The 20,101-nt window shown below is 41.8% G+C and overlaps 1 protein-coding gene across 3 annotated transcripts; it reads left to right on the forward strand.

Annotated features, from left to right (window-relative positions):
- The first annotated feature begins 529 nt into the window (after positions 1–529).
- Positions 530–18,855, forward strand: MEIOC (meiosis specific with coiled-coil domain). Of its 3 annotated transcripts, XM_027445724.3 has the most exons (8): positions 535–779; positions 2,743–2,868; positions 4,432–4,589; positions 4,711–4,815; positions 6,257–8,114; positions 9,687–9,821; positions 13,716–13,896; positions 17,206–18,855. In XM_027445724.3, exons 1-8 carry the CDS (start codon positions 774–776, stop codon positions 17,427–17,429), a joined length of 2,793 nt encoding a protein of 930 aa, XP_027301525.2. In that variant the 5' UTR covers positions 535–773; the 3' UTR covers positions 17,430–18,855. The 3 variants fall into 3 exon arrangements, with proteins under 3 accessions (XP_071884933.1, XP_027301526.2, XP_027301525.2); XM_072028832.1 differs by lacking the exons at positions 13,716–13,896; positions 17,206–18,855 and adding an exon at positions 13,495–13,650 and having other exon boundaries at positions 530–779; XM_027445725.3 differs by lacking the exon at positions 2,743–2,868 and having other exon boundaries at positions 534–779.
- Positions 18,856–20,101: the final 1,246 nt, after the last annotated feature.

Here is a 20,101-nt window from a genome sequence, read left to right on the forward strand (position 1 = left end):
CAGTGAAAACCAAGCTGGGATTGGTTTCAGGGCTTTTAGGTGTTTTTGTTTGTTTGTTTGTTGTGTTTTTTTTTTTAGGCACAGCACAGCAGGCGCTGAGAGAGCTGCCCACAGACCCAGAGGGCCCCGGGAATGCCCTGCTGCCAGTGCCAGGCACAGAGCAGCCGCCGCGGGCAGCGCCTGAGGGGGGCAGCGCCTGAGGGGGGCAGCGCCTGAGGGGGGCAGCGCCTGAGGGGGGCAGCGCCTGAGGGGGGCAGCGCCTGAGGGGGGCAGCGCCTGAGGGGGGCAGCGCCTGAGGGGGGCAGCGCCTGAGGGGGGCAGCGCCTGAGGGGGGCAGCGCGAGCCCGCCCCAGCACCGCAGCCGCTGTCTCCGGGTAAAAAATTCCCTCGAGGGCCCTCATAGGCCGGCCGGCAGCCGCTGCGGGCGGGAGGACGGAGCGAGCTGATTTCTCATTGGCTACTCCTTGTCAGGCAGGAGCCAATCGGAACACAGCCCCGTTTCCCCGTAACTCTCGACGCCCGAACAGCCGCGTGGAGCAGCGGCGCGCTCACGCGGCGCGGGGAGGCCCGAGGCGCCAGGACGGCTCCTCATTGGCCCGCTCCCTCAGGAGCCGGCCAATCGCGTCGGGCGCGCGGGGCGGGGCCGGCGGTTGCCCCGGCGGAGGCTAACGGCCGCCTCAGGCCTCAGGCAGCCGCCATGGCGGGGCGGGGAGGGGGCGGCAGCGCCGGGGACCGGTAGCGCTGAGGGCCGGGAGGAGCCGTCCTGGGCACCCATGGAGGTGAGGCGAGCCGCAGGGTGGCCGGGAGAGCCGGAGGAGCCGGCTGCGAGGCCCGGGAGGCCGGGCCGCTGCACTTCTCCTGTCAGAACCCCAGTGGGGAAATTGGGGTGCCGGTAACGGAGCAGGGCTGGAGGAGGGCGAGGCGCTGTGCCCCGGTGGGATTCCTGTCACCAGCCCGCTTCCCTCAGCGCCCTCACTGCTGGGGCTTGGCCGTGGGCACCACCTGTGAGGGGTGCGGGCTGCCGGTACCGGCATGAGGTGCTGCAAAGCCAAGCTCCAAAGAGCCGTATAAAAATTTATTTGGGAAAAATGGTGGTGGGGATGGGGAGGTGTAACCCGTCTGTAGGAGCTCCCCATGTCCGTGTGTCCCTGTGTGCCCTTGTTCTCTGAGATCACACGCCGTGCAAGTACACAGTAAGTGCTATGTGGCCCTCCTGGATGAGGAGATTACTGAGGAGAAAACATGGTGTAATTTGGATTAAAATGTCACGTTTTTTCACATTGCTTCTGGTTTTGTATGTTCAGCACAGTTGTAATGTCTGAAGAAACCAATGTGTTAAAATACATTGGTGTAATTGCAATGTAAACAAGAAAAAAGCTCGCGCTGGACCGCGTTTTCCTCTAGATAAAACATTTTAGAGAGGAACACTAATTCCAAACAATTTCGGAATGTTAGCACTGTCAAACTTGTATATTTGCTGAAAGTAGAAAGTGTTACAAATGCAGGGATGAGCAATGAAGCTGGTGAAGGGACTGGAAAATGAATTGTGAGGAGCAGCTGAGGGAGCAGGGGCTGCTTGGTCTGGAGCAGGAGGCTGAGGGGAGGCCTCGTCTGTAGCTCCTGACAGGAGGTGGCAGTGAGGTGGCTGCCGGTCTCTTCTCAGGCAACAAGTGCTAGGATGTGAGGCAGCAGCCTCGAGTTGTGCCAGAGGAGTTTTAGAGTGGATGTCAGGACAAACTTCTTCACTGAAGTGGTGGTGAGGCATTGAGCAGGCTGCCCATGGAATGGTGGCATCCCTGTTCCTGGGGGTGTTTAAACCTGTCACTTAAACGTGTCTCACACGTCTCTTAAACGTGTGGATGTGGCACTTACAGACACGTTTTAGTGATGGGTCTCAGCAGGGCAGGCTGGTGGTTAGGCTTGGTGATCATGAAGGGCTTTTCTAACCTAAATGAGCCTATGATTTTAGGTGCTCCAGTAATATTTTTAATAGTATGCAAATAACTTCATTTCTGAGCTAAGGTGTTTTTTTTGTTGTTTTTTTTTTTTTGTGTGTGTGTGTTTGTTTTTTTTTTTTAGCTAATCAGTCGTATTTTAACTTTAATTTTTATTTTGTACCTTAGTGTTCTGAAAAAGGGAAAAAAAGCCAAGGTTTTTGTGTTTTCATTGCCTTTTCCTGCTGGCTGCATCTTTCTGAGCATATCCAGTTTGGCAGTGGTGGGGGTGGTTCTTAGGTGGAGATTGTTTCCCTGTGTTAGAAAATGGGGCACATTTCCCCAGTAGCTCACAGTGTGTGCATTACAGTAAAATTACAGCTCATGAAATCTGAAAATACATGTATGTGCGTGTATGTAGCACAACATATCTGATAAGAGCAGCAATGAAAGGATCACTAAAGAGGACAGGTGTCTCATGGTGCATAGATGGCCAAACAACCTGTCTGCTCTTGCTGTTCAGAAGCCCAGCGGAGAACACAGGTTTCCTCTTCACCTGCACCTCCTCTGTCTTTAAGCACCTTGTGAATTTCTTATGGTTGTTGGATCAAACTTGGATCTAAGAGTAAATCTGAAAGTGTTGTAATGACGTTATGTAGAGCTAACTTGCTGAGGACTCAGATGAGCAGAATGCACAGGTAAGTGAAAATGTTAGAGAAGTTAAAGTTGGTATAAGATCTACAACTTTGAGGTCTATGTTTAATTATGTCCTTCTACCTCTTTGTTTTTACCCCCTTGTCTTGCGTAGCCTAAAGTTGCATGCAGAGGTGGCAGTCGCTGCTGGAGTAGCACGGAAGCTGGCGGGAGGCTGACTGATGTATTCAGTAGTGTAATGACGGGCTCTGGCTCATTGTATGGTTGCTACAAATCACAGGTTCAGTTGATTATAATTTTTTTTTTTATATCTTTGTAAGACTTTTTGTTGTTTGTAAGCAAAACAGTCAAAAATATTTCTAATATTTTTTCTTATACTGGAGAACACCAATTACAGTGTCTGATTTGTTCACACTACGTGTCTGGTAGTGATGCCCACCAGAAATGGCAGTGACTCTTTTAGTACAGTCACAATAAAGGCTGTTCACTTGTGTATCCCATCTTTTGCTGCCTCACTTTTGTTTTCAGATTTTGCCCAGTACCATCTGCTGTGCTGGGATAGATTTTGAAAGCTTCCCTGTCATCCCCACTGCACCCAGAATTCCAAGAAAACTCCCCCTAAGAGAGATTCAAATTTGAGAATAATAGAATAACTGCAAATACCATAGGGCCTTCTACCCCTTCTCTCCCTCTCAACTTTCATAGTTCATGAACTTTCCATAAACTTGCTTTGTTTATTTTGCACTTTCTCTCCCTGTTTCATCCCAAACATCACAGATATTGGGCTGACAGTACTGGAAAGAGGGAAAGGACAACAGATAAGTTCCATTTGAACATTTCATGGTTTTAGAGGCAGAGTGACAGAAGACACAGGCATTTATGTAGAAAGCTGATTAATGTGTGAGAGGTAGCATTAACCAACAAGAGAGACTGCAGAGCAAAATGTGTGGGAGGAGAAATTAGGACTTCGGCTGCAGATGTGCTAAATTTAGCTGAATAAGTCATGGAAGAGTTAACCGCTGGCATGCTGAAACGTGGGGTGTTTAGAGCCAGCAGAGGGAAATGGGTTTAGAGTAAAGGGACATCTGAAGCTAAAAAGCAGTTTTTGAAGTTGCTTGTACTGAGCTCACCTGGATTAAAAAAATGGAAAGTCACAGGAGCAAAATCGAGAGATTGTGACTGAGAGTTAAAGTCAAAAACAATAAAATGTAAGGATGAAGGGAGGGGATTAGGACTTGGTTAGAGGGTGTCTAATGAAGCATTTAAAAAAAAAATTGAGAGATATTATGAAGTGTTACTCAATGTGAGAGATGAAGGGGTAGTGGAGTTGAGGAAGATAATGTTTCGATTGTGCTTTGTTCTTCTGTTAGCATAAACATTTGTAACAAAGTGAGGAACAAATGACTATTCTAAAGAAAACTGAGAAGGAGAAGCTTAGATCTTGCAACAGGTATTTGAGTGGCATGCCATAGAGTCCAAGCATTCACATAAACCAGCCTGTTGAGCAAGAGAATTAGTCTGGCCGGTAGGAAGCGCCATGATAGTTAAGTATATTAGATTTCTTTTCATTTTGCATTTCATAGCCGTAAAGTTTATGGCTGATACGGCCTGGAATTTTTACTTCTATTGTTATCTGCACTGGGCAGTAGCCAGTAGCAGAATTTTCTTTTTGACATAACACTACAACCATGTGGTTTGTTTTTCTTTCTCATGATCTGGTTACTCCAGGGGTAAACTCATGTACAACCTGGTAGAATGATGAAATGACAATTTGATTTAATATTATAATTTATAAAAAGTGTTTCATATTGAAATCAGTGCTTTTATTGTATATAAAATGCAGAATGAAGAAAATGTAGACCTACCTCAGACCTACAGTTCTTCCCTTTCAACATCAGAATACTCTGCACCTGCAGACCCTTCCCTTCTATATGCACCATGGTCTGTATATGGAGATGACAATAAGCAGTCTGCCACTTCCCAGATTAATGTGAAGTCCAGGTAGGCAGTTTTGACAGAGATCATTTGTGTTGAATGAATAGATTTTTTGTTGTTTTGTGTGACTTAAATCTAATGAAATATTTAAAGTAATTATTTCAATTGATATGCAATTTGTTCTCAGAATTCAGACTGAAAGGAATGATTATGGCAGTGAAACAGATTTATATGGTCTAGTGTCTAACATCTTGGAAGAACAAGATAAATCGCAGCCATATTGTGCTGAGGGGTGAGTAGGTTGCTGTGCGAGCACTATTGTCATTCACTTTCTCTGACAAAAACTACCCTCACTGATCTGCATCTGCTTTCTATTTGTCATCTTCATGTCAGCTGCTAGCAAGCAAGTCCTCATACTCTTCACAATTTCCCCTCCTTCACCCTAATCTTCTAGTATTTTACTTGTGATATTAGCTTAGTAGCTTTTGGCTTTCTGGTATTTATGGAACTCTTTTATTAGAAGTTTTAAAATAAGTTCTTAATGAGCCTTCTAGAAATGCTGTATTAAAATAAATCTCCTTGAGCATATACCTTGGCTTAATTTTTTAGATCAAGATTGGGTTCAGGCTTTAGGTTCTTTATTAATTGATTTCAAGTCATAGAAAGAATACACAAAAATAGAAATAGTATTCTTTCATACTCTTGAATTGGCAGGAGGGAAGAGTATTTCTTTATGGATGTGCCACTTAAGCAATATTTATATATCTAAATGTCATATTGATTATGCTGATGTTCTAATGCTGGAAGAAACCGTTAGATAGTTACAATAACTTGACACAGAGCAATTCAGGTCCCATTTTTTTCTGAATCTGAGCTTTCTAGATCTAAGAGATAAGAAAGCAAACGCGGTTCCCAAGGCAGGCACCATTCTTCCTTCCTGTCTTCCCCAAACTGCTCTACTGGTTTCTCTATGTTTGCTGAGTTATGTTGCTGAAGTGAAGGAAAACTTTAGAGAGAGTCATTCTTGATCAAAGTATGTACCTGGTAATTCCTTTGCTTTAGCCAGTTTTGACTGGATTTCTGTTCTCAGTACTGCCAAATTCAGCTGGAACCAGCTACTGTTCCATTTTTCACTTAGCCTGTTTACAGCTTTCCTTGACACATTGTGTTTGTTCCTGTGTTAATCCATGGTAATTAGTGGAAGGAAAGGAAATTTGCTGAGAAACCTATTTTTAGTGAGTTGATTTACCTGTAAGAAGCAGCATAAGCCAGTGTGAAACACAAGCGATTCTGAAGCAATAAGCAAGATGATACACAGAAGCATTTTGTCTGGAGAACTCAGTCGTGGCTTTGAAGGCTTGTGGGTATTTTGAGCAGTATGATAATCTTAACCTGTTTATCCACCAGGAATATGTTGGAGATAATGCATAGTAAATACTTGGAAGGAATTGGTTGGACATATTTGGTATGTATGCATCACTTGAGGCTTGAAGGCATTGTATATAGCTCCCAAGGTCTATGGGTTGGTTTAGGCAAGCCAGAATTAGCTGTCTAGTCCAGGTACAGGAAGCCGAGCAGGTTACAGGAGTAGATAGAAGTTGGAGAAAGAGATCCTTTAATCAATTAAGAGAAATGGTTGGGGGAGAATTGGAGGCTTAAACCTTTTCCTGCATTTGAGAATGGAAGAGGAGCACTATGGACAGAATCTAACCGTGTATTTCTTGTTTTTCAAGGAGTTGCTCTTCCAGCTTAAAGTCAGTATGGCCCATGAATGCAACCAGAATTGCAGACCACCATGACTTGTCAGAAACTAAAAGACCAATTGTTGCAGCTGTTTCACAACAGGGTTTTTATGGTAGTGAATCCACATCTGCTGCTGAAAAACAGTACTTGCAAAGTGGTAATCTTGCATCACAACAAAAAGTAGATGAATGTTATCACGGGTTTACTGGTATAGACCTTGAAGAGCAATGGTTATACTCTCCTAAAAATGAGCATGTCAACTGTTGCAATATGCAGACTAGTGAGAATATTAAGACAACACCTATATATCAGAACTATCCATATATAAAGAACACCTTTACACCTCAAGTGGGGTATTTAGAAGTAGTTAAAGACTCAGGAGCTGATGCTTACTCCTACGGAAGAGAGAAGGTCTGTCCCAAAGGAGCAGATGTGCAGTTGCACCAAAAGCGGGCAGAAACACTTGTTCCACAGTTTCACAGATACAACGAAAGTATGGATTATAGTAGATACACTGAGTATTCTCATTCTAGTAAAGCAAAGCCTAACAAGAGCACCAATTGTAGCCTCCAAGAAAACAAGAAGTTAGTAAATGGAACAACTGAGGCATCATCTCTGGACACAGAACCCTATACTAAATTATTTCAAGTTAAATCGGGTACTCAGAAAAAAATAGAAGATACAATTCCAGATCAGCAAAACTTTACATTTCCCAAAGCTGCAGGACTTCTATCAGAAAAACAGTTTTCTAATGAGCCTTCATTCTGCACTGATCTGGGACAAAAATTTGACTATGGACTAAAATCTCTTACAGCTTGTCCAGGAAATGGCGACTGTGCAAATGGTGTAGATAAGCAGCAGTTTTCCAAGTCTGATCTTCAGAATTCTGAATACTGTAAATCAATTCCTTTACTACCAAACTCAGTAAACACTACAGCAGGTACTAATATAAGGCCAACTTGGATGAACATTCAAAGTAAAAGCACTGCTTCTGTCGCACTTCAGAGCCCAAGTCCTTTGGTGAAACTGAATAATCATTTATCTGCTTTTCCAAAGCATTTCAGTCACCCTAATGATTCTTTTCCGTTATCATCTTCAAACTTCCCTTTAAATAGTAATTTATTTCATAAGTACTGTCAAGATAATCCTTCGTTTTTTTCAAGTCTTGATTTTCGTTATAACCCTTCAGAACGAGCTCAGTCTGCTTCTTATATGGAGGCACTGGTTAAGTCTGGAGAAGAGAATCTCATTGACTATCTGAGTGACAAGAGATTAAAGCAGCCAAATGGATTCTGTGAAAATTACTCAGCTCAGCAGTTTGGGATCATTGAAAATCTGAACAAACACTGTTTTCAGTTGAAGCCACAGAGCGGACATTACGATCTGGAAGGACAAAAACATGCAGACTGTTTGTTGCAGAACATGTACCAAGATCCAGTGGAGTCTCAGGGACAGTTTAGTCTCAGGCAGGGAAGCGGAGACAGTAATGCCATCAACCATGTGACTCGCCTCCAGGCCTCCAGCTTTCCCAACAATTGCATGATGGGTGACTTGAGACGTAATCTGCAGCTTGGTTCAAGCACGTTCCCCTTGAGATCAGCTCGTCCATTTGGCCATTCAGTTGTCCCTCTGATGGAGTCTTACGACTTGTTCTCCTGTGATGATTTAAATCGCTTCTATCCTTACTTTAATGATATGATGTATGGTGACAGCTCTTTTTCTGGTTTTGTACCAGCATTTGGATTTCAAAGGCAAGTTAAAACCCGTAGTGGACCTGCCAGCGAGCTCCATCTTAGACTAGAAGAGTGTTATGAACAGTGGAGAGCTTTGGAAAAAGAAAGAAAGAAGGTAAAAGTATACTAGTATGCCATAGCACAGATTTAATTAAGATCTTATCACACTCAAAGGTCAGACCCGTTAGAGAACATGGGTAGTTCTCACTGTTACGAGTTGAAACACTTAAAGATTTTGCTTCCATATATATCAGAGAGTGAATACAGAAGTTTCGAAGGCTTATAGCCTGCTTTGGAGCATACCCAATGTTGTACTGCATGTTACACTTAGAGCAGGAATTTGGTGGCATTTTCAGTTTCTGTTTGGGGTTCGGGGAAAGGTTTGTTGTATGATGGAAAAAAATACACTCTAGCACAAGAAACAATGCATCTGGAAACTTGCAAGGCAAATACATCAATTATATTTTGAATTAGGACTAAACATCAATCCTCTCAAGAATCACAGCTCTTTCAAGGGGTTCTTCTCACTTTCCTGTTTCCCTGATGTTTAAAACCTAACATATTGTGAGAATTGTCGTGATATTTTTTTCCCAGAAACTGAAGAAACAGTAACATTAAAACACTTAAACTAAAAAGCTTCAGACAATTCTGTAGGAAGCAGTTTCCCTATGTAAAGCAGTTGCCCTTTCTGGTAATCAGCCTAAGTGCCTCGGGCTCCCATTGTTAAATGTATAAGCTATCTTAATTTCTCCAGCTTCGGTGGTACGGAAATTCAGAATCAAGCTGGAACCATCATGTTCTCTGAGGGAATTGTGACCAAATGTAACCAGGGAGTATTGGGGGCTGGTCATTTGGTTGTTAGCTTCTCTATGGAACTACTGGGACTGTTTTCCCAGTCCAAAAAAATAAATTTAATGGGGATGTAATGTAGATTTTTGCCAAGCAGTTTGTAACAAAAGCCAGTTGTTGCTTCGAATAGAGTGGTTAGAGGGAAATAGGGTTGATGTTTGAGAAAATGAAGCTGCAGCCTTGCCTGGACCACAACCAAACTATCTAAGAAAGGCAACTTTAAAACAGATTTAGTTAGGTCTCTGTTGTTACACGTGTCTGAGAGTAACATAGTACTGGACTGAATGAGATTAAAAACTGACCGTAAAATCTCAAATTTCAAAGTAATTTTCTAACAGGTAAGTAATATTTGATTTGACATAAAACAGCAACAACAACAAAAAAGCCTACATTTTGTGCAGTTTGATGAAACTACAAAATCTAGGTTAATTGCTGACTTAGGCAATTATTATTTTTTTTTGGATGAGGTCTATACCCGTTTGCCCATTTTTTTTGCCTTTATTTTTTGCTTGCTTCCATACTATTTACAGAAAAAAAAAAAGGATGCAGGCTGTAATTGGAGTGAGAAGATGTGGCACTTCTGCATGCCACATATACACCACTCTTTATCTTTCCATAATTACTCTATTTGAACTGCTTTGAGTAAACTGGTTGTTCGTTTAATGCAGGTGATTGTCATACAAAATGGTTAAATCCCAGGTGTCTGAATCTACGTTATCTACTTCAGAAAATCCAAAACCCCAGGGAAAAAATATTGTGCATCTTACACTTCTTGCTTCTATAATAAAGCACACCTCACAACTTACATTCTTAGGGAGTTTCTTTTGTTTTCCTACAGACTGAATCAGCTCTTGCTAAGAATTACCCAGGGAAAAAAGTTTCCAGTACTAACAACACCCCAATTCCAAGGCTGACATCAAACCCATCAAGAGTTGATCGCTTAATTGTGGATCAGCTACGTGAACAAGCCAGAGTGAGTTGTAGAAAGATTATAAAAAAAACTGTACTTATCACATGGATCTTAGAGTACAGCATAAGATATGTAAATTTATCAGAGCAGCTTTTCTCCAAATAGCTTTGTTCTTAAAGGCTGTGCAGGGAATAATACTTCAGCAGGGACAGCTAGAATTTTTACAGCTCCAGGTTCAATGCTCTGTTAGCAGAGAACCCACTGAGTAGCTGAGGCACACGTTTACCTATGTACATGCCAGGTGTGTTTTCTATTTCAAAAGCGTGTATGCCATGCCAGTAATCAGTCTAATCTAGCCAAGCTGCTTGCACAGCTCTGAGATGTGCCTGCATTTTGAGCTCTTCTGTTTTGAACACCTCTTTTGCCCCTGCTCAGCAGAGAAATGTTCTTTGTGGATTTGTGCACACTAAAAAGCAGGTGTTTATTAACATTTATAAGACATTACGACATATTTGCTTAAGAGTCTTGTGTATTTGTTACTGCAGAGTGTTAATTTGATGCAACTTTAAACTGAATTTCTACGTCATTAATTTGCTTCTTAAGCAAAACAGCCACAACCTGTAAATGAGACTGGTGTTTGGGCTGCATGTGGCTCTGTGGCCAAACGATGGTGCCAGTGTGCAGCGTCGTGCTGCTTTCTGAGGCAGCAGCCTGTGCAGAACTCTGCGAGGGAGACCAGAGGGAGGAGACAAACACGCAGCGCCAATCTGTGCTGCCAACAGAACAGAGATGGCCTGATCCAGCTGTTCTGAGGCAGAGAGGCCAGAGCCAGGCTGCCCATGCTGCAGGAGGAAGAGAAGTGTGTGCCGAAAGCAGAGACACTGCAGCTTGTCCTTGCTAAGGGACATGAGATTAAAGGTGGTGGCTGTTCTGAAAAATGCTGGTTTTTAGAGGAACCAGTGCGACTGAGCTCAGCTGCTGCCGAGGCAGTGGTGCTAAGGTGCAGTCTCATCAGTCTTGCACAGGTAAAAATAAGCCACGGAACTGTGTTTGCTCACAGCCTGCTGAAATCAGTCTTCTGCAACCACCTGGTTTTGTTCATATGTCTGAGTAGCGAGAATAGTACTAGATGTGTTGATAGGCTGAAGTCTTAGTGGACACGTATTAAACTATTGTTTTGTGAACCCCAAAAGAGCAGTGTTTGGAAGTTACCTCCTGAATTTGAGAAGGCTTGCCTGTCCCTGTCCTACTATTGTAAGACTTTGTCTAAAATAGGACTTAATCTTGTCCAGCCATTTGAGGAACCAAACTTTATGGTGAAGAGCCACAAATGCTTGGTAGATGGCAGCTGAAAAGTAGTTTCAAGGATGCTTGAAAGCGCAGTAGGGCTGTTTAACCGGGTTTCTAACATCAAAAAGCTGAGTGACAGCCAAAGAGAAACATTGGCATAAAGGTTCAAGTTGGCTGGATCTGGGATTAGCTCTTCAGAGTGTGGAGCATCCAGTTAAATCCTCTTGGTGGTCACAGACTTTGCATTTCTCATTTGAGATTTCCACTTGCAGTTGCTCTCAGTTCCAGAACAATAGCTGTAGGAGAAGTGACAATAGCTTTCTTCACTGTGCCATCAGTAGCTATTAAAAACACTTTAAACCAGAATCAACTCTCTACAGACTCTCATCTCCTTTGTGCCTGGGGAAATGTAAATCTACAGCTCTTTTGTAACTGGAGAATGCCATCCTGCTAGGGTATACTTGGAGCCTGGACCTTCAGTCTGTCCTGGTGAAGCCTCTCTGTTCTGGGCTAACAATTATTTTTGCCAGAGAGAGTAAATATGAAGTTGTTTCTAGTCGTGAGGTTGTCTGTATGGGCTTGGTAAAGCATCATAGTCCCTGATGCACAGATGTTGTTTTGTGACGAACAGGCATCAAAGCTGGGCCTCAAACTTCAGTCCTTACTCCATGGTGTGTTCTCACCTCTGAGCTGTAGGGTCAGTGCGGTGCTGGCTGTTTCCCTGCGAGCATGCCACTCCAGTGGTCAGCCTCAACGTTGCTGCTGGCTTTTTGCTGTTCCCACATGAGGATTTGAATTATTCAGCAAGCCCTGTGACAGTCAAAGGGTATTGGTTGTGCTTTACAAGGGAGGGCAGGCTTAAGAAATGCCTCTGAGGCAAAAGTGGGAGCAAATTTCTCTTTGGAGTTCAGAAGGAACTTCTGAAAAACGTGAGGGGGTGGGAATTGGAGCATTTGAGCCTTCAGTGGTTCCCCTTGGATTGCTGGGGCAGCCCAGTTTTGATGATTTTGTGGACTTTGATTTTAGACACGTGGTATGCAGGCATAGTGTAAAGAATGGAGACATTTAACTCGCCACTGTGATCCTGTTAGAAAAGATTGTGGTACCTGAAAAATGAGTCTTGCAGAACCTAACTCCTCATGTGGATCTGGACTTAAGAGTAGCACATGGAATCATTTAGCCTGGAAGACCTTCAAGGTCATCAAATCCAACCATCAGCTACTCTAAGCAAGACTGGGAGATGACTGTCAGTGTCATCTTATGTCATTTCACTTGCTTATATAATCCTGCTATTCCACTCCTTAAGATTTGTCTTTTTCTTCAGAAACAATTCTAGTGATTTTCAAACAGGCTTAACAACTTCTGTTTCCTTTCCTAGTCACCAATTCCTCAGCTGTTTATGTGAAGTTCTCTTTGCTTCCTTTGCACTTTTTTTTTTTTTTAACGTAGATCATCACTTTTTGAGTTTACTGGTTGCTGCTGCTGCTGTCACAGTAACTCACAAAAATTATTCCTGCCTACATTTTTTCAAGGTTTTCACATGACCTAAGGGAGAGCAGGACTATTCTGGCAGTGGGACCTTGCTTCTTACCAAATGCTCACTCCTGAGCCTGGTGGCAAGGAGGAGGCTGCCCTAGCTGCTATTGTGGATGCTGTTGTCAAAATAATTGTCTTGCCAACAGTCGGTTCTGAGGGTACTTGGGGCAGGTTGAACAAATTGTCCTGGTTCAAATGCTTTTGTTTCCCACTGTTGCATCTTACAAACTCAGGGCTTGTCCTTTTATTAGAAAAGCCTACAGTCTTGTTGCGAGGAAACATCGAGAACTTGGCTTTGCACTGTGCACCCAGCCCCTGGTAATTTTTTAACCTGTAGATGACCATTAATCATCAGATTTCTTTATAGATCATCAAGTGTAGCCATTGTCCTGTAAGCATTACAGTTTTGGAATTCTGTGTTCGTTTCTGCAAACCAGGTTCTGCAGAGGTCTGTGAACCACTCACCCAGGGAAAATTCATACTAATGTGACTGTTGTAAGGTAAACAAGACAGCAGAGATGCAGGTTTTCAACTGACTGAAAAAACAATGATTTTTGTATGCTTTTGCTTGGTATTCTCTGAGAGAACTCCTTTAGTGTTGAGGACCCATCTTCAGTTAGTGGTTCCACATCTGGCTTTAGCCAGTCGGAATTGGGACTGCTGCTCTCCAATGTTGCCGTTTGGTTTACACTGCCGCAAGGAGATCATCTGGGTGAAAAATGGCCAGTCTTGGTGGGACTGGTGTTCACCCAGGTAGCTGCAGCATTGCTGACAGAAAGTAGGGCCATGGTGATCTTGTTTTAGAAGAGGGCATGTTTCATGGAACCACCTCCCATTACAAATTTGTCTCAAAGTTGGATATATCGATTATTAACAAGTAAGCAGGTTTCCTAATACTTGGTTATTGTAGGTTTTGCTGTTATCATGTGCACACCCATGTATTTTACAGCTTTGTTTTTGGAGAAGAAAAAATCCCAGGTAAGAGTTTAACTACTTCAATTATAACTTTATGAACTGTTCTCAAAGGAAAATAATGGTTATTGTTAACCTTTTCTTCCTACTCTGGTTAATTTTCATGTAAGTCTTGGTGAGTACAGCATGAACTCTTGTAACGTGTGAAATGTTCATTAGGTTGTGACTTTGCTGGGAAAAATGGAGCGCCTTCGCAGTTCTCCTCTTCATGCTAACATTTCTACTGCTCTTGATAAACACCTGGAGGTAATTCATGTAGTGCAGTCACGTAGAAAAGATGAAATTGTAAATGCTTCAAATCGACAGAGGCAAGGAGCTCCCAGATGCCAAGATGACAGAGGTATAACTATGCTTACATAGATAAGGCAACTGAAAAATTCCACAAGTGTTGCAAGTCTGTATTAAAATTTGTAAAGGTCTTTATCTTACAGTTTTATTTCATTTTAAAATAAATTACAATCTTAAATTATTTTTCAGCTTTGAGAGAGGCAGACTATGCTTTCTAAATGATGGTTTTGAGAGGACACGGTAAAACATTGGGTTTTAGAGGCAAATGGTTTAAATAAGTTTTGGTTGCATTTATTTGACTAATAAACTAGCAACTAATAAAAGACAGTGGGTTTTTTTATGTAATGCAGCTTGGCATTGGAGATGATACTAAGCTATTGCCTCTTTCTTCTTCCAATCCCTCATAGTCCTGTTACCATCACCCTTCTAGTCCTGTTTGTGTTTCTGCATACAACTTGGTATCTGAATATTGAATCTGTGAAGAGACCGAGATGACCTTGAGTTATGAATGGATTCCCTCTTTAAGTATTTCTGTCATAGATTGACATAAAATGCAAATAATATTTTTGATGAATATACAATGACACATTGGTCAGAACGTTTTTATTCTTAGTGGCATCCAAAATACACAGAATATTCAGCTTAATCTTCTGCTAGTACACAGGCAGAATGGCAGCTTCTCTTCTGTCATTGTTCCCAAGGTGTGTCAGGTTAAAGTCCTGCCACCTGTAATACTCTGCTTTGTATTGGGACTTTGCTACATTTCTGTGACTGCACCGTTCATTTCCTGCCTCGCTTTCCAAACTGAATTATCTGGATTACTTTATGCCTTTTGTGTGTCCCATCATGCAGTTCTGCAATTCTCAGGATTACACTACAGCAGTTTCCCTTTCCACCTCTTCACAATCGTTCTCATCTCTCTTTACCTTGAAGGTCATGTCACTTTTTTTGTTGAGCCCATTCAGGTTGTTGTTGTTGACTCCTCAACCAGATCAGTGACCTCTTTGGAACCGAGTAGACTGGCAAAGACAAGATGTCCTCAAGATCAGTTTCCCAGTAGAAGAAGAAGTGGGGTTTGCACAATGGGACCTGACAACTGAACTAGATGGGTCGCAATTTCCATGCCTACCTCTCCTCCCTGCTGGCTGTCTCTAACATGTTAGCTTGTTACGGCAACTGGGGAGACTTTCAGACAGTAGAATATTCAATCTAGTAACTGCATTTGTTGCATGTCTGGGAAAGCCTTGAGGAAAACTCTTGAAGCTGTGCATCTCCTCTCTTTGGCAGAACTTTCTTGCTATGTGAGGTTTGTTTTGCTTGAGAAAAGGTGTCCTCCAGCTCAACCCTGTTTCCACTGCACCTTTCTATTCCATCTGATAGGATATGAAGTATCTTACAAGGTAGAACCTGCCTATTGTGTCCAGTATTCTAGAACAAACAATAATATTTTCTTCTCCCAGCTACTTCACTTTTGTTGCAACACGTATTTACTTCAGTGGGAAGCAGGTGGAGCTGAGCTGCTTCTTATCTGCCCCTTCATGCACAACATGAGTCTGAAAAATTCTGCTTTTACACACTAGAGTTGCAGAACTGTACAAGGTATCTGGCAGTTGTTTGTACATGTTCATGACCACTTAACAAATGAAGTTCTGGAAGAAGTGGTGATGAGAAAAGGGTTTATACGGAGTGCCATCTGTCACCCAGAACACCCATCAAACCTTTCAGTTCAGCATCTAGAGCCATCTGTGACCATACCTCTGTTTTGAGATTGCCCTAGATGCAATGTTCAAGATCTCTCAGAAGAATCTAGATGTTACAGGTTGGTTTTTTTTGTTGTTGTTGTTTGTTTTGTTTGTTTGTTTTTTAAGGGGGGGAAAGACCTTTTAATGTCTGTAACTCTGACACTGCATTCAGCCAAAGACTTTAAAACAATTCTTCCTTATTCCTCTGGGATTTTCCCTTCTTACCTGGTAGTGACCAAATACCAACCCTATCTTACTGCTTTGAGATACACGTTTATCTGAGTGTCACTTGTTTCTTAGCTTCTTCTAGGCAGTCCAGATGATACCATTCCTGTGGTCTGTTCTTGATTTTACAAAGTTTGGTGTGAAAAGTTGGAATTCTGAAAATTCAAGAGTCAATCATAAAATCCTCCCACTCTGTATTCTGTCCTTAATTTCTCCAGAGCTATCTTTTCAGAGTTCTTTGGGTGAGTGACATTTGTGTTGGACAAATGTATTTCATCTGTGATTCTTCATAGTTACCTACATCAACTTTCTTGTATCAGTCCTTCCAGCTACTTACAGTGTTAACTATATAGGAATCAGTGGTCACAGTGCAGAAGATATCTCAGAATGGGTTTCACAGAAATCAGCCCATTGAGCAAGAGCCAGATGAGCTGGTGAGGAGGTGAAGTTAGGCCTTTATTTTCTGTCCTTTTCTGAGGTACTCCTCATATCTCCAGGAGAGAGATACTTTCACCTGGAACAGTGCATCCAAGAATATTGGTTGAAGGTATGTGCTAGCTTTTTGCAGTAGAATGAAACTGCAGTCATGCTTACTGAGCATCAGTGCTTGGAGGAGCAGATCTTAAATCTTCGTCTTCCACTTCTTCCAAGCCCCATGGAAGTGTTTCTACAAGAGAGGGCAAGTACTCACGTGCTTTCTGTGCAGTCCAATATGCAATGGGGTGTTAACCAGCTCTAACTGGAGTGTGCCCCTATCTCAAAATAACATGCAAGTTCTGACTGAAAATTACAGTGCCTAGAAGAGGGGATTAAATTTGTTTCCTCACAGAGGCTGGAATTGAAATCAAAGAATTATCTATGCATTAAATGATTGTTGTAAGTGATGAGCTGTTATGTAGGTGGACCACTGCATCACCTCTGCTTCGTTTTATCTTAAATTGGTGGGTTTTGTCACTTTTTTGTCGAACATAATCTGTATGCTCTAATAAAATGCTGTAAATGAGCTATCCCTTCAGTTGTCTTGCCTGATTTATTAGGCAAGATGGGCAAAGGATCCAGTGTGTTCATCTGAAGAGGTCACTGTGAGTAATCAGCAATGAGCTTGGGGAGGAAGCCTTCAGTGTGTGTGTACATGGAATACTTCCAAACACTGAGGTGATTGCAAGGCTTTAGGTGCTCTTAATAATAGATGAGAGCTAAGTAGGAATTTCGACAAAATAAGTACCTAAATTCCATATACTTTTTATTGGGGCCTAAAGGAAAAGACACAAAATGAGACTAAAAAAAGGGCCTAAAAGGTATTGCTCTTTTTATCAGCACCAGGGTGAATTAATTCCAGTAATGCTTGCTGATTAACTCTGTAATAAAGATTAAAATACCTTTCACCCTCACAGATGTTTTTGCTCTTGCTCTGGCAATTAAAGAGATGAGTGTAGCAACACGGAAAGCACGTACAACTCTCTGGTGCGCGCTCCAGATGACCCTACCTAAACCTTCAGCTGGACAACTAGTTACGGAGAAAGCTCTGCAGGAGATAGTACAACCTGAAGAAAAAGTGTGCGAAAATCTGAATGGCTGTGGCATCCTAAATCAGAGGGCTGAAATAAGCAAGCACTAATGAAGTATCAGTTGCATACAGAAGTAAACTTTGCAGTGTGTATGTGTGAAGAGATGATACGTTAAATCTTCCTAATTATTTCTGAAGTTCAAACAACTAATATTCATATTTAAATCTCTACCTTGATGAGAAGTTGAATTTTCTTAAGGGCTCTCAAGTTCTGCTTAAACTGTCAACATTACAGGCAGCATCAGGATGTTGTAAAGCCTGATGAATGTAAAAACTGATGCGTTAATTTAAAATAATCAGACTCGCTGAACAACTAACAGCTAAGATATTATTTAACTTTTACAGGTGAGCCCTGGTATAAAATTCTTCCGTTAAGTTCATTTAGTTTTGCTTTAGTAAGTAGGTTTTAAAATAATGAGTTTTAAAGACTGTAGTCTGCTGTGGTGTCCAGCCAGTATCAGACAAGATTGTGATGTCAAAATGTTTTCCTTATCAAACTAATACCTGGAAACAGGAGGAAAATGCTAAAAGTACCCAATATTCATGTAAAATTAAATATTTAAAATATTAATATTTATGAATTTGAGATTTTAGAATCTAAGTTTGTGAAAGGAAATGCACCAGGTTCTACTAAATTAATGATGATAAAATTGCTGTTGTGAAACCATGCAATTTAGTGAATGTGTTCAAATCATTTGGGCATGCTCTTGGGGAAAAAAAAAAAAAGAACCTCTTTTAAAGTATTTAAACATAATCAAAATATGACATGCACACAGTATTAACCTCTAGAAAGCTGTACAACAGCTGAAAGAATGAGTGTTGTTTTTAATACCTTCACTTTAAACTTTGAAAAGAGGGTATCACAATGTTCTGAAATCTTTTTTTTGAAGTTAGTCTTTCGATAGTTTGGTTTGTGATTTGATTGTCATATTTTAGATATCTTAGTTTACATCTGTATTTTTGACAGCTATTAATACTTGGTGTTTATCTACGTATCTTATCTCAATCTCTTTGTATGGAATATAAATAACTTATTCATTGATACAAAGTGTTGTTATTATGTGGCTCAGGAGATAAGGAGTTTTAACACTTCAAGCATCGCGTTTATAATGTCTGGATTAAATTTATTCAGCTATGCTTGCCTAGATACCCAGATATTTGAAATATCTGTGTTCTTCCTACTTCTAGAAATCCTGATACGTAAAAGGTGTAATGACACCACATAAATTGTCATTAGATGATGTGAGAAAGAAACTGAATGAGAATGCAGGAGAAAGTAGAGTAACCGTTTTGATCACTGATATGACTAAAAGTACTGCCAGAGTGATTTTATTGGGGCAGGAGGACAAAGTACATCTTGATACCACAAGTCACTGCATTAAGATTTGTTAAGTTTAATCTAGAACATGTTAATGTTAAAAACAGTACTGTACTGAATGTAGTCTGTCTGGTAAGAAATAAATTAGCTTTTGTTGAAGAGCATTTGTTCTGTGTTTTTCTTCATAGTGTCAGTTCCTAAAACATTCTCCATTAATGGCGATTGTAATTTTCAGTTAGTTATTGAAATAAGAGTTACCAAGCAGTGGTAATACTGAAATTACTCTCCTGATGCTAGTAGAGGAAATGACTGCGACTTCAGACAAACTAAGGCAAAATTAGTGCAGTGAATCCAAAGTGGTGTGTGTATACATGTGTGTGTATATATATATATATATATATATAAATTTTTTTCCTCTATTTTTTTGGTTGCAAGCTCTGTACTGTCAGACAAAGCGTGTGCAATAATTTCAGTATCTGCAATAGAAATCTCAGGAGTGTGTCTGGAGTTCTCCTGTTCTAAATTTCTTGGTCTTGATGCCAGGACAAGGAAAGTAAAATAACAATTTTTTAGATTAGGAACTTCCTAAGCAGGGACCCATGGGTCTGCAGTAACACACTCCTGAATATTAGCCTAACATCAGCGATCAGCGCTCTGAATCAACACCAACATTTATTGACATTTGGTAATAGCTTTGTGGCTTAAAGGATGACCTGTAACATCACAAGCTGGGAAGCATTAACGGCTGAAATGGGCTAATGGCCAAAGCAGAACTTGTTCCTCAGGTCCTGTTGATGGACTCATCTGTGTGCACACACACGACTTCACCATGCTCTTGGTCTTCCAGCTCCAAACGCTGGTCAGCTGCCGTGGGGAAGTGCTGCAGGCTAGCAGGGGGCCTCTGCCACTGTGGCCCTGGAGTTCTGCTGGGTGCGTGAGGCTGGGTGCCTCCCTTGCTGCTGCTTCCTTAACGGCAAAAGGTGCCTTGCTTAAATACAGGCCCTTCTCTGTGGGCACAGGAGGGGCTTTAACTGTAGGTGCTGCTGGATGTGCTGCCAGGAGCACTGTCCTGACCCGCCTGCCAGACATCGGATATTTATACCAATACCCTGCGGCTGCAGTGCAAATGATGCCAGCAGAGGTGAGCCACCCATTGTGAGAGGTTGCTGCTGTGGTGTGGTTGGAAGCAGTCTCCTCCGAAAGCCATACAAGTGGCTAGTGAACGTGTTTGTGATTTGATGTGTGATGTGCCGCTCAGTTTTTTGTTCTTTGAAAGGACAGACTGAACCAGTAACAGGCACATGGGTGTCAGGTCCAGTAACAAGTAGGGTAACACGGGCTGTTTTCTCTTAACCTTTATAAGCAAAGGTTGCCAAAAAAAAAAAAAAAAAAAAGACATGTAGCA

The sequence above is a fragment of the Anas platyrhynchos genome, chromosome 28 (assembly GCF_047663525.1).
Source record: "Anas platyrhynchos isolate ZD024472 breed Pekin duck chromosome 28, IASCAAS_PekinDuck_T2T, whole genome shotgun sequence".
Classification (NCBI taxonomy): Eukaryota; Metazoa; Chordata; class Aves; order Anseriformes; family Anatidae; genus Anas; species Anas platyrhynchos.